The 14,576-nt window shown below is 43.9% G+C and overlaps 1 protein-coding gene across 1 annotated transcript; it reads right to left on the bottom strand.

Annotated features, from left to right (window-relative positions):
- Positions 1–459: 459 nt before the first annotated feature.
- lurap1 (leucine rich adaptor protein 1) lies at positions 460–13,696 on the bottom strand. Its single transcript, XM_071542663.1, has 3 exons — positions 13,484–13,696; positions 1,042–1,404; positions 460–816 (listed from the first exon to the last, which is right to left on the bottom strand). Exons 1-3 carry the CDS (start codon positions 13,694–13,696, stop codon positions 460–462), a joined length of 933 nt encoding a protein of 310 aa, XP_071398764.1.
- Between the last annotated feature and the right edge of the window lie 880 nt (positions 13,697–14,576).

The raw sequence follows: 14,576 nt of genomic DNA, 5'->3' as shown, positions 1-14,576 counted from the left end.
CACTGTGCTTTATCTCTGATTGATTCCTTCAACCAATTTAGCACAAAGATTCTGTTCCAGAAAAAAACAAACAAAAAAAACAAAAAAAACAAAAACAATCAGGGAATGCCAAGAAAGACCCTGAGAAAAACTATGACACAGGATTTTAAAATTGATTTTCCTAAGTTTGTGTGAGGCAGCCCAGTTTGTCTAAATCTGGTCCAAATCCTGTAATGTGCATCCACCTTAATACTGACATCAATGTTTTGTAGAAAGTTAGTGCAGTCACAGGAGGGAACAATGAAACAAAAATGTTATATTCTCTCTTGCTCATCCGAACCCAGTGTCTTTCACAATGGCAAACCTTACTATGTGCATTTCACACCAGCAGTCCGGTTCTGTCTTAGACCTCTCAGCTATCTGGTCTTTGACACGAGAGAGGGAGTGGTCAATAGCGGCTTCAGTCGGTGATTATCCTTCCTACAAAAACGTCACATCCTCTTGCGACTGCACCCACCGCCAGTGCGCGTCGTACTCCAGGTGCATTTTGCCGTTCATTTTGCAAGTCTCCAGGTCGATCTTTCCGTTCTTGTAGGGTTTGAGTTTGGGGCTCTGGCTCATCCCCAGCTTCTCATTGAGGCAGCGCTGGGGCGAGTCGGGGGCGCCTGTTTGCTTGGTTGGTTTCTCCACGACGCCATTAGTCTTAATGGCTTGTGTCTGGGTGCTGCCCTTAGAAACCGGGCTTCTCTTACCCATCTCTTGGGCCTTAGTCCAGATGGGAGCGTCTTGCTTAGGGCCCTCAGACTTGGCTTGGGGAGAGCTGCCAGGCGCCGCTGACTTCCCAGGCGCTGCTGTTCCAGTCCCAGCAATCCCAGTCCCAGTGACCCCGGCACTGGTCACCCCAGTCCCAAGTCCGGCTCTCACCTCCGCGCCACTTCCAGCCCCGGTCCCATTAGCCGCGGCCCGAATCCCTATTCCGACTCCAGGCCCGGCACCAAATGTTCCAGATCTTACCCCAGCTCCAGCTCCAGCTCCAGCTCCAGCTCCAGCTCCGGCTGGGACCGCGGCCCCAGTGCCTCCCCCTGTCCGGCCTCCGCCCACCGCCTCGGAGGCCAGCGGCGTGGAGGAGCAGATGACGGACTCGGAGCTGGAGGGGCAGTACTCGTCCATGTCGTCCGCCAGGGTGTCCAGGTAGCTGCCGATGGAGATGTTGTCCAGCTTGTCGTTGGGGTCCTGCAGGCTGCTCCAGGAGCCCCTCCAGGACGTGTCGGGGCCCTCGCCCAGGCTGTACTGGCTGCTGGTCAGGCTGCTGCAGCGGCTGGTCAGCGTGCTGCGCTCCTCCAGCAGCCACTTCACCGCCTCGATGCCCTGGTGGACGGCCAGCAGCTGCTGCAGGATCTTCACGTCCACAGAGCGCAAGTGGGCCTGTGGAGAAATTTTAAAAAAAAGAGCGATGGGGAAATTAGATAGAGGAGAGAGTGGATATGCATTTGGAATTTTTAAGATGACTTTTATTGCATTTCTGATTTGACATTTTGCAGTTGAGAGTAACAGGATAGATTAAATGCGAGAACCAGACTCAAACTGCGTCTCAGCCTTGGGAGCCACCAGGACACCACAGACATTTATATTTTATTTCAGGCATTTAGCTGAGGCAGTCATCCAGAGTGACTTACAATCAGTGCAAACATCATCATGCTGTAATTAAACATGTATCACTGGAAGTAGTATCACATAGCATCACATAAAAGCAGTTGAAGGGGTGAGTATACAGTGCAAGAAATAAGGAAAAGATTAAGGTACAAGTAGAAGTAAGGGAATGAGAGAGAGAAGAGAAAGAGTGAAAAAAGTAATAGGAAAGGGAAAAGATATGGAGGTGTGAAGTAGCAGAAGTAGTGGGCGTGAAAGATGAGGGGAAAATATGAAGTGGCATTTTGGAAGGGTGAAGTAGAAAAATGGCAGATTACGCCATTTAGATGTGTTAACAAGAATGGAATATAACCAAAACTAACAGTGTAGGAGAAGCGGTTGAGAGATGGAAGACTGGCTTTGTGGAAAGTATACCACACATTTGGAAAAAAATTGAGAAAAAAAAGCACACTTTCACACTTTAAACTGACTCCTAATCGCTCTGTGGATGGTGCAAACTACTTAAAGTTGTGTTTATTTATGAGTCATCTGGCAGAAATAAATAAAAGCAATGATTAATCAAAAAATAACAGCCGCTGCTGCTTTCGTGATGCGTGATGCGTGTGGGGGAGGTTGAAAAAGCTAAACGGCAAATAAGAGGGGAAAAAAAACGACTGCGGTCATGGAAAATCCCTCCCCAGAATACATTAGCAGAGGTCTGCGGCGAAGAGCAGGGCCAGGAGGTGATATATGGGTCTGACATTCAAAGCTTGGCCTGATGGTATCCATCCCTCTCTGCAGATAACCAGTCTCTCTCTCTCTCTCTCTCTTACTCTAGCCTCTGCTCTCTCAGCCTCACATAATCTCTCCTTTTCTTTCTTATATTCTCTGTCTCTCTCTCACTGCGCCCCCCCATGTATTATCTGCAACCCCTAATCAATCAAATCAAATCAATCTCTCTATCTTTCTCTGTCAAACAAAGTGGCCTGGCTGTGTTTTCTGGCCTGGGCCCAGGGGACGGCACCAGCTGCCAACTGGATAAGCCACACGAAAATTCAATGATCTTCATGATCTGTTTTGTAAAGTGCCAATCTGGGTCCTGCCGCAACGTGTACAGTGGAAGGTAAATAATGATCAAATGAGGTGTGGCAAGGGCCAATGGCAATACACTTCGTCACATAGGCAGCAATCTCCTTTCTATTGGCGTATCTATATTTTTTTAATGCTTGATTCCCCAAATTTGCAGGGAATCCAGCCAGAGAACTCCCAAACTGGACCACTTGAACAGAAAAAGCGAATCATATGGACTCATTTTATAGCGATACATTAGTGTAAAAATGGTCACAAACTGCACACATAGCATTTTAAGGATAGCGGGTAGCAGCACATGGACCTCAGGCCACAAAGATGTTTGCTCTCTGACCTTTTGGAGTCTTCGTGCACCTCTCTTATTTCCTAGATGGGGTCCTTACGACCCTCCAGGTCATGTCAATAAAACAGTGGAGAGGAACTTATTGATTCTCCCATCCCACCGAGCTACTTATCTCCTGGTCGCTGCATACGTTAGCATTAGTAGTTGCCTGTCCACACATAGACTGTGCCTCCAGAGGAGCGATGCATCATTGTGGATTTAGTTGCTATACATCTCTGTTATAGATCAGTCTGACTCAAAACAGCCTCTCCATGTAAAAACGTTAGAGAGCCTCATATTCTTATTACCTACAAGGAAAAACACTGTGGATGTACCAGAGAAGACAAATCTTCTGGAGAGCATTATACTAGGCATATTCTTGCGGTTGTAAAAAAAACAAATACTTCTCATACATCATCTCTATGTGTGGGTGGCGGCTGGCCTTTGTGTGAACCAGTCAGCATCCAGAGAAGCTAAAAGCATCTGCCAGCAGCAGGGTGACACTGCTTTAGCACGTCAGCTCTGGTCCTCTCCTCTCCCATCCAGTGTGTCCCCTTTATCTTTCTCACTCTCAGGCTCACTCTGCTTGAAAAAGCCAGAATCTATGAGGATGAATTAGAGTGTATTGCATCCTCAGTCTGAATACTGTGCCCTCTTGTTTATTATTCTTGCATTCTTCCCTATTAGTTTCTATTCTAAAGGGCATAATACACAGACAACATTTTGAGCTGAGGCAGTTTTGACTTTTATCCAAAATGACTTTGTCCCATTTGCTAATTCTCATCAGTGCTGATGGCAGTTTCAGCCATCTCCATTAACTCACAGACCACTATTGAGTCTGAAGGCAATGGACCATTTAAATGAACTTCCTTTGCATTTTCTGCTGAGAAGGTTATAATGGCACACACACACACACACACACACACACACACACCAAGTACACTGTCCAGTTCTAAAACAAGACCCTGGGAAGCAGAAACGCCACCCGGAACAGGAGATGAGGCAGAAAGTTGGGGCTTTCTCAGCAGAGCTTGTTTAGAGGAGGTGAAAGGCATGAGGCGCCTGGTCAATGAGGTGCAGGAGATCTGCTGATGCCAAAGTCACACTGTACTCTACGTCTACGGTACAGTGAGTTACACTGGCAGACACAGCTCTAACGTCATGAGATGAAAGACAGAGCAAACGAGGCATACTTGTTATTTTAGAGTATAAATAGATGGATATACCCATCTGCCTATCCATCCTCTACTGTACTTGAAAAACACACAAAAACCAAAAAATGTGATTAAGGCAAGCAGGGAGTGACAGACAGAAGAACAAAAGGCACAGCTTAGTTTGTGTTAGTGTGTGTGTGTGTGTGTGTGTGTGTGTGTGTGTGTGTGTGTGTGTCTCTAAATTGCCAGGCGTCCTGGGGCGTAGGCATTAGGGGTGGGGTTCAGGATTGAGGTTTGAGGTTTAGGCTGGCAGACACTGAGTGCTTAATGAGGATGGTAGTAAAAGTAGCTCCATGCCTCAGTCAGCGCTGAGGTGGCACAATGCTGACGAAGCTGCGCGCTCCACTAGTCTGTGTGTACTGCTGCTGATCTGGGCCTGTCAGAGGTTATAGATCCACCAGATCCATTGTAGTTTTCTACTTTACTCAGTCTTCTTAGTGGAGAGGATGCATTTTACTTCATGAAACACATGGATCTTCATGGATTCATCCTAAAAGTCTGTGCAATATGTGCAAGCAATATTTAGTTTGGCTTGTAATATTTCACATGCTGTTCACCAGTGCCTTCCCTATACTCATTTCCACCACTGAGAGTCAACATATATTTGAAAGAAATATATAATTTAGGCTTATTTCCTACCCAAAATACAACCAAGTATAGGGTGAATGTTTGGAATTAATCACAATACAGTATCCAAGTAAGAATAATTTTAGTGCTGCAACCTACAATAGAATAAAAACTGGATAAAAAAAAAGGAGCAGAACGGGAACCAAAACCAAAATTAGCCGCACCAATAATTTCAAAAAAAATATTACTGGGGAAAACACATGGTGTAGATTTATCTCACCAGTACACATCCTGACCCTGGGCTCGCTAACATGCCTGTGGCCTTATTATCAGCGATAACCCATGGTGTACATCCATCTAGAAATCAACAGTTAAGTTCAGAGACGATATTCCATTGTGTTCCTTGATAGAAATATGCAAATGTATAATTATGCAAATGTATTTCATATCTACTTGTGTGCAAGTACAAATGCCTCCATGCCCATCTTTGTGCCAACAGTGTAATCCATCCAGTTTGCATGCATGCCAACCACGTCCTGCACTGTGCATTATACTGCTGTTACTGCAGGGAATTCTTTTATCTCCATAATGTCAGCCCTTCTAAATTAAAAACAAGATTATTTCCAGATTGACAACATCCTTTAATTATACAATGGGTAAAACATACTTATTATAGAGAGGACCATGTCAAGTCAAAAAGGCCAAACTGGGGCCACAAGGTTTCCATGCAACAGCAGTGAAGGGTTGAAGTGGGGGATGGGAGTCCAGGCCTATAAGGCCTTGAGGACTGAAACACCATTAATCATCTTTTCCCAGTTTTGTGCCAACAATACACAGCCAAACAGATTTCAGTTTTCCTACTCAGGCATAAGGCCAAGCACCTCCTGGCTAATCCATAGGATTCTGGAAAGCTCATTTTCCTGCTTTTTACATCCGGTGCATAATAGCACACTCACACTACAACACTAGTCTATAGCTGCACATGTGTGTACATACTGTATGTATGTGCGTGCATGTGTGTGTGTGACAGAGTGTGTGTGTGCGTGTGTGTGTGTACACTGCAAAACAATATCCATCTTAACAAGTCATTTAATATACAGCAGTACTGAGTCTTAGAATCTCATTTTTCTGAAGACATGAAAAAATCTTCCGATGGACTGAGATAATTTCACTTGTTTCTGATACGAATCACCTTGGTTCAAGAATTTTTTGAATCAAATGACATTTTCTTGATAATAGTGGAGTGATCTGCCTTATTTCAAGATAATGACACTTGCTTTTAGAAAATCCCTGAAACAAGTGAAACATTGGAAACAAGTGGAATTATCTCACACCATCAGCAGATTTTTTACTTGTTTAAAGAAAAACATTTAAAGACTGAATATGAAAATAACTGCCTTGTTAAGATAGATATTTGTGTGTGTGTGTGTGTGTATGTGTGTGTGTGTGTGTGTGCGTGTGTGTGTATTGTGGTACTCCAGCAACCCAATACTATACGACTGAGCTGAGGAGAAACCTTCAGCATTGTGAATAGCACCAAGTCTTCCAGCACAGGCAACAGGGGAAGAAAACTGATGGCAGCACCTGAATGGTCTACTCAGCATGTGGGAATGCAACCATAGGTGTGTTACATTCCCTAATTTCCACTGACCTACTTCTCCCTCTTTTTTTAGGCAGAAGGACCCAGAGGAGACCCAGAGTGGGCCAGGACTCCCAACAGGTCAGAACTGCCTTCAGCAGCTTCACGCCGTAAGGCAGGAGCGATGATTACTGATTGTTGGAAAGTCGTATACGGTTTGTGGATTTTCTGTTGGACTTAAGTTTACCTTGGACAACTGTCGGATTGTAGTTTACCTTGGACACTAGATTTTGTCTGTGGAATTGTGGATTTCCTGACAGAGGAACTTGTGGCTTGACTGGCACTGACTGTGCTGGATCACAGCTTGGAACATGAGTTACCCAGTTTCACCTCTTCTCCTCAGGTTCTCCTCCCCAGACAGAGACGCTGTTTACCTGAACCCCCATAAAGATATCCTGATGACGAAGAATCTTACTGTCACTTATCCCCCTTACCCTTTCCCCACACATTTAATTAAAGCAACATTTTATTTTTAACTTGACGTCTGGCTTGGCTCTCTCATTTCATTTATTTTGCTGAATTTACTTCTTGCAAGGACAGGAGAGAAGTATGTGTGTGTGTTTGTGCTTTTGCGTTTGTGTGTGTGTGCGCAACAACACACACACAGACTCATTCTGATGCTGTGCTTCCATGCCTGATTAAAAGACAAAATCATGAAAAATAATATATTCCGGGTTAGGAATATTCATCAGGCTTTATCTGAAGTGCCAGGGAAGAACGCAGGGTTAAAGGAGAGATGATCACCTCTTAGGACAAAATATGACTTTCACGCTTGATGTCACATTGCACTATGCTGAATTCAACACTTTGGGTATTGTGCACGGGCCCCTAGTCACACGCATTGCACTGCCAAAATTTCCTCTTGTCACACATGATTAAGATAAACATGAGCACATAATACGCAGCCAGGCACTAGGTATACACACACAAACACAGATAGAACAAGAAGCCCTAATTATGCATTAATTAATGCATATTTCTATATCAATATACTTGTCTTCACATAATACATGTGTGGTATTAATATGAAATCTGTATCTTACAGCCTTAAGGAGTTATAGCAGTTTCATGAAAATCAGTTTTACCTCATTAATATGCAAATTTATGCAGCAAGGTGCTCCAAAATCTGATCAGAACTATCACATACTGTTCTTGAGTTACTGTGTCCACAAGAATGGAGTCTACACACGGACACACAGACGTCACCATGACAACAGCATGTCCCGCACCATGTACCATGGTGGCGGGCCATAAAAAGGCAGGCAGCAGGCGCAGAGAGAAAGATAAATACACACAAACCATGGTAAACCCAGAGCGTGTTGTGATACGTCGTGATAGCATGTGTTTATAGCTGAAGCCTGATCCGTGATGCAGAGACAGACTCTCGCGTGGAGGGAAAACAGTTTCACAATGTCACACAGCTAACAGGCTCTGTGACCAGACTGCTGCATCACTGCCAGCAGGGATAGTACACAACACACAGCGCTGCTACTCACATACACCAGCACATATAGACCCGTCTCTCTCTCTCTCTCTCTCTCTCTCTCTCTCTCTCTCTCTCATGTCCCCCGGTGTCACTGTCTATCATGTCACCTTCCCCATCCATCTCATGCCCTCTGCAGACATGCGGTGTCCTTGCAGAGTCCCTCCAGTCTCTGTTAGACAGCAGAAGGTTGCCCCATCTCCCCATACACCTCCGACCGCTCCGTCTGTCTGCATTCGGCTAAGAATGCCAGGTACAGTAAGACACTCACTCATCCTTCTTGTTCTCCAACTTTGTCACATTTTCTGTTTTCTATTTCTGTGCTGGATTGGCCATTGTTCTGTCTCCATTTATCTCTCTACATCATCTTTATATCTCTCTCAAAATCGTCTCTCCTCATCTGCAAAGCTAGTACCCGGTAAGCATTTGATGGATGACAACATGCAGGAGGTGACCAGGTAAAATGTCAAGCACAAGATTTTCACAATATGATATTATGGCACGGTAAAAACAATTCATATTAAAACGGCTCCCCACCGCTCTTCTTCTGGTCCCATCTGTCAATCTTGGCCTTCTCTCTCTCCGTTTGTCCATCTTTTTCCATGAAAATGTAGGTGTGACTACAAATTCTAGTGTTTGAAGAGAAGGGACTGTTAAATTGTTACTGTTGTAAACTGTGGCTACAATAATTTGCTTTGTGCTTTTTTTAAGTGCAGTTAGGGAATTGTAACACTCCATTCCCCATGAAATCTGAGAAATCCCCCCAGGTTGACTGGTAGGTTATGCATCAAAAACCAGATGGGGGGAAATTAAATACTGTGACAAAACATGACAGAAGAACACAGGTGCTATTAGAATGTTGCATTAATGATCTTTGCCTCAGTGAACTTGACAATGGTTTAATTAGAGAATATCCTACAGTAGCTCCCACTAAAGCGATAGCCAATCAGAGAGAGAGAGGAGCGTGACAGAAAAGAGAACGACATTTCATTCCCTACAGCTCTCCTTTGCAGTTCCAACTGCCTGAACACTGACTTCCATCTGTGCAGAGGTGAACGAGAGAGACAGGGAGAGATAGAGAGTGACAGGGGAAGGATGCAGACAGAGAGAGGGAGACATGGAGAGAAAGAGAGAGGAATGACTCATACAGTGGGCAATCACACAGCATTCAGCCTGTATGTCTCCCTCTGAAAAGGTAAGATACAGGTGGTGATCATGTACAAAATACATGAAACAGCTAGTATACAACAGGCTCTCGATGTGTGTGTGTCTGTGTGTGTGTTTGTGTCTGGCAGACTGCCAGTTTTCTGTGGTTTTAAAGGAGTGTTGCTTTCTGTATCCAGTAAATCTGTTTAGACCAGTGGAGAACATGCCTTCCATTAGATTGCTGGAGACTTCTGCACTAAACCTGCTCCCACAGAGATGAACAGTAACACTAAGACTATTAATAAAAAAGGTTATCTGTCTTCAGCTTGTAATGTTATATAATGTTCTGTACCAGCCAAGCCACAAGCCATACACTTGAGAAAGAGAAATGGGGGATGAGAAAGAGAACGTGTGTGTGTGTGTGTGTGTGTGTGTGTGTGTGTGTGTATATGTATACAGCCTGTACATTAGTGGACAGACTAGACTAGCCAGATGTCAGACAGCTAAGAAGATCACACCAAAAGCCGTTCCATTACTGAAATACTCTCTCTATTTGTGTCATTCATCTCTCTCGATCTCTTCCTTTCTATCTCTTGGACACAGAAGAGCAAAGATGATGAAGAAATGATGATGGCTCAAAATAACTCACTGATGCCGGGATTCAAGCAGTCCGTGGGAAAAAATAAGTTTCTTGCCTTTGCCGTCGTTTTAAATAGACATTTATTCTTAATTGGCCTACCTGACTACAGCTGCACTGGGCAATTTTGCATGCCGGCAGCTCCAAATGGCAGCGACAAGTAACTGAAAAATTTCAACTTCAATACCCAGGAATTATGTGACTCATGTTTACCGGCCTGCGATGCATTATAGCAAAGGGATGAGAGAGAGGGAAAAGATCTTATGTTGGTGAGTCAAGCTTTCTCTGGAAGAAGCGCTGCTCACTGCTGTGTAGGAGACAGTTTGGATTTTTCTCTCAAGTTTCAGTATGTCACTGTGGGTGGAGAAGTGTCCACACCTGACACCAGAATTTCATTTGGGCGAATCTACAGGCTTTCAATAGCCCCATTTTGTGATTTACACTGGTAAGATTCTCTAGTGCAGCTTTCAATGAAAGTTAATATACTTTGACAGGTAAAGGCCTTAAAAGAGAACTCAATACAGTGAGTACCATGATATAATGTCATTCAATCTTTGCAGTATGCACAGATTGAAAGAGGACAAATAGTAATAGGTGGTGCGTTTGCTCCAGTCTAACATGGGGAGCACTGCCCAGGTGAAATGGTATACAGTTTATATAGCAACATTTATAGCAACCTTTCATGACTGGTGGTAATGAGGAGACAACATGGCCCACACACACACCTTTTGGATCTCACAGTAGACAGATGCTGCAGTCGGAGGTGTGAGGTCACACACACATATACACATACAAAGACTGGGACACACACACACACACTAGTAAGAACCCAAGGACATATGCGTAGACCCACAGACTCACACACACACAAACACACACAGACATACACACATACAACACAACCAGAGGGCAGTGAATCAGTGAGGAAGGGAAGCCAAAAATACACCTTACTATAATTGTGATTGTGTGTGTGTGTGTGTGTGTGTGTGTGTGTGTGTGTGTGTGCGTTTATCAGATTATCGGCGTGAGAGAAAGTGCTCAGTGTGAGAAAGAAAAAGTGAAAAAACTGCCACAAAGGACACCGCCGACACAGATTAAGTGTGTGTGTGTATGTAGGCTGTGTGTGTGTGTATGTAGACTATGTGTGTGTACATGTGTGTGTGTGTGTGTGTGCTTGTCCATTTATTTTCGCTCTGCAGGCATTCTGCACATGTGTTCCTGCACATCTTACTAAGCAGAATTCTGATGAGAGTGCAATGTTCAGAAGTCCTCTTCTGCACTCCCATTACCACCACTTGCATAGATGAAACACACACACACACACACACACACACACACACACACACACAGGAGCAGTCCAGCTCTCTGCTGGCAATTTCACTCCCTTCCAGCTAAGAAGTGCCTCTTTATCACTATCGCTTCTCTCTAGATCCTCCCTCTATCGCAGCAGGCCTGATGAATGGGAAAGACTGTGAACAAATCAGCCTGCTCCTTTCCTCCTGACAGATTTATCGAAACTCTCTGGATACTTTGTGGATCCAAACTGGGTGGCTTGGTCGACTGTCCACCTGGGAAGAGGATGGCAATACCAACAGTGTCCTGCAGAAACCTCATACCTGCTAAAGGTCAGCTAACAGGAAATGAGAACAACTGATGAATTTCTCTTTGACATTGCCATTTTTGACATTCTGGTAATTGTTACCAGAATGCCTGGTTTGTGTCTGCTCTGATTTTGATGATACTTAGAGGGATGATGAATCTTTGTACTGTAAAAGATTACACTGGTTGTCCTGATGGAGGCTCTATGATTAAAGGTCAAAACTTCAAACTCTGAAAGGCCCTAACTCCTACACAATAAATTAGATTGATGTGAAATTTGCTACACTAATCCAGTTCTCCTTACAAAATATGCTGATTGGCTTAATGGGGCCACTATAATTAAAGGTCAAAATCTTTAACGCCACCGGTCTGATTTTGACGTAACTTCAAGGGATGATGCATTTTGGCACGGTGTTCTGGCATTTACAAATTACACTGATCGACCTGATGGGGGCACCATAATTAAAAGTAAAAATTTCAACGCTGAATGGCTGTAACTACTACACTACCGGTCCGATTTTGATGAAACATGGCGGAATGTGTTACTGATTGGCCCAAGGGGGCAGTGTTGTGAATGACATGATCTTAAGCCATACAATAAGTTTCAATACGCAGACTGATCTGGCATTGACAGCATTTTAAAATGTAATTTAAAGGACCTCCAGGATCATGCAGTTGGATTGCCAGCACCCCCAGCTTGTGGTGCTACAATCCTGGGGGGAAATCTGTCTCCAGTTTCTAACATGCGACAGAACTGATAATGTGTTTTGGATGCTTGAATGTGACCAAAGTGAAAATGTGTTTTAGAGCGTCTCTCTCCGAAGACAGAGAGCTTTGTTTGAGAGGCGGCTTGTGGCACCGCATGTGCTCTCTGTCACAACCACAGGCTGGGTGCACGCCTGCATGTACCACAGGAATGCATGACATATGTGAACACAGAAGGGAAAAACAACTCTGGAGCAGTGCATTATTGCTAGAGAGCTCCACTGTTGCAAGAGGGGGGTCCATGTAAACAACGGAGACAGAGAGACATGTCTATGGCACAAATCAAGCGCTGGCCAATGGGCATAAACAGCATTGACTGGACAAAATAATAAATCTATTCTGTTACATTTTATTCTACATGTGATAATTATTTAATACCCTTACAAAACAAACTATGGCAAACCTAAATTTAATTTCAGAAGGCTGTTATACCCATGGTATAGTGATACCATGGGTGATGAAAAAAAACATTAAGTAGGCCTATGATAAGGACAATACTTACTTGTTACTGAGTAGCCTACCACAGACACACTATAAGCCCTTAGAGGAATAATATAGGAATATTACAGTGATTTCGTCAGGGTAGAGTATTATTAGAGTGGTAGCACTGTAGTTTAACCAATATGCAATGAATAGAGAATGAGTGCATATACATAGGCTACCTATTGACCCTGTGGTGGTCAACTCATTTCCTAGCAACCAAAGCCACCTGCCGCTGTTGGCATGGTGAGGCGCAGCTTGAATCATTGACTGGGTGAGTATGGCAAGCCGTTTAAATATTTTAATCACTCGAGCCCATACAAATCTATGATTAATATTAACTCGCCATAATCCCAACTATTAGGCCTAGTAATTCTAATCAAAGATATCTATAATAATAATGACCAAATGATGATTCTTCATATCACCATCATTCATTAGCCCTATAATTAGTCAAAATGTGACTAGTCAGCCTGTTTTGAAGATACCTTAACTTATCAGTCTTTATTTATTTTGAGTCGTGAAAATTTAATTTTCACAAGTCAAACTGTATAACTGTGACCAGTGAAGTGTGACTGAATATTAAAATGGGTTGCCATATCGTTACAAGAACTACCCAATACGACGATTTTGAGGGATTCAACTATCAGCCCCTAAAGGAATATAAAGGGATATTATAGATAGCAGTATGTATAATGAACTCACAATTGAGCAGCCTGCACGGACACTGTAAGTTCCTGCACAGGAATAATACTGTAGCCTATGTAGATATTGCAGTGATTTTTTAGGGTTAGTGGATGCCTCATCGGTGCCAGTCGGTGCCATCATTCACATGCGCTTGCCACACACACACACACACACACACATATATACACACACACACACACACACACACACACACACACACACACACACAGCAGTGAACCACTCTTACCATCTCGTGTTTTAATTTCCTAATCTTCTCATCCAAACTCTTCTTCCCGGTCTCCTTGCTGGCGTCGTGCGCGGTGGCCAGCTTGGCGTCTCCCCGGAGAGAGGACGCCTCTTCCCGCATCCACCTGAGCAACCCCTCGGGGGTCTTCCGGCCGATTTTCACCTCTATGTCTTTCAGATCTGGGATCGTCTCGCTGGCGGTGCCTTCATCCATCGTGCTCATCCGCTGTGTGTCAGCTCCAGGGATCTGCGGGGTAAACACTGCGTCCTTCTCGTGTCTTGGAAATCCTTGTCTGTCAAGCTGCGAGTGTCACTTCCTATAGAAATGTATGGCATCCTATGCGACTCCAGCTGAGTTGGACTGCGCCAGGGAAGAAAAACAACTTGACAGCATCAACACACCTCACAACATATACCTACAACGTTTGTTTATTCCACAAATCTACCTGCAGTGTCCAGAGAAACGCTCGGTTATTGTTTTAGCTGGATTCGTATTTTACAAGTGTCACGCTGATGAAGCCCATATTACAAACTGATGCGCTCATCAAGTGAAAACAGAAAAAAAAAATAGTTTATTCCCCGTGACGTGTCGTTTGATCTGCGTCTGAAAGTGCTGTCCTCCAGAGCGGAAAATACAGTCTGAGCTCCAGGGTCCAGTGTGTTGCATCTGATCTGTAGGCCAGCAGGGTGATGTGATGTCTTGTTGCTTATCCCCACGCTCTGCTACATTGCGCAGATTCCACCTGCATGATGACAGCGACCAGCAACCGCAGAACGGGAGCTGAGTTACTACTGTCAAGCCAGCCAGAATAACAACAGGGGCTTCCGGTCATAACTTTCAAAATAAAACCCCTGTGAACAAACTGCAACCTTCGTTGAGTAAGCACCTTCCTCGTAACCTTGTTAAGAAAGGTGCTATACAAATAAAGATTATTCTTATTATTATTAATTCAAAGCACCTACATGAAAATAACGCACATGTTTACAGGGTAGCAAATACAAATACCTAAAATACTTTCCAAAATGTTCTTTTCATAGCAAAGCTATGCAAATAAGATGGCATCTGCCAAAAATACTTGAAGAACCCCACAAAT

The sequence above is a fragment of the Centroberyx affinis genome, unplaced genomic scaffold, assembly GCF_046629955.1.
Source record: "Centroberyx affinis isolate AG114_WGS23_722 - 3 ecotype Tasmania unplaced genomic scaffold, CSIRO-AGI_Caff_v1 ptg004149l_1, whole genome shotgun sequence".
NCBI classification, from domain to species: domain Eukaryota; kingdom Metazoa; phylum Chordata; class Actinopteri; order Beryciformes; family Berycidae; genus Centroberyx; species Centroberyx affinis.
The sequence above is the reverse complement of the archived record's forward strand: the minus strand, read 5'-3'. Positions and strand labels throughout refer to the sequence as shown.

Coding starts and splice junctions, on each gene's coding strand:
- lurap1 (XM_071542663.1), bottom strand. CDS start 13,696: ATGGATGAAGGCACCGCCAGCGAGACGATCCCAGATCTGAAAGACATA. Junction 1,405..13,483: donor GGAAATTAAAACACGAGATG/GTAAGAGTGGTT, acceptor ATTTCTCCACAG/GCCCACTTGCGCTCTGTGGA. Junction 817..1,041: donor GGGGAGGCACTGGGGCCGCG/GTCCCAGCCGGA, acceptor GCGCCTGGGAAG/TCAGCGGCGCCTGGCAGCTC.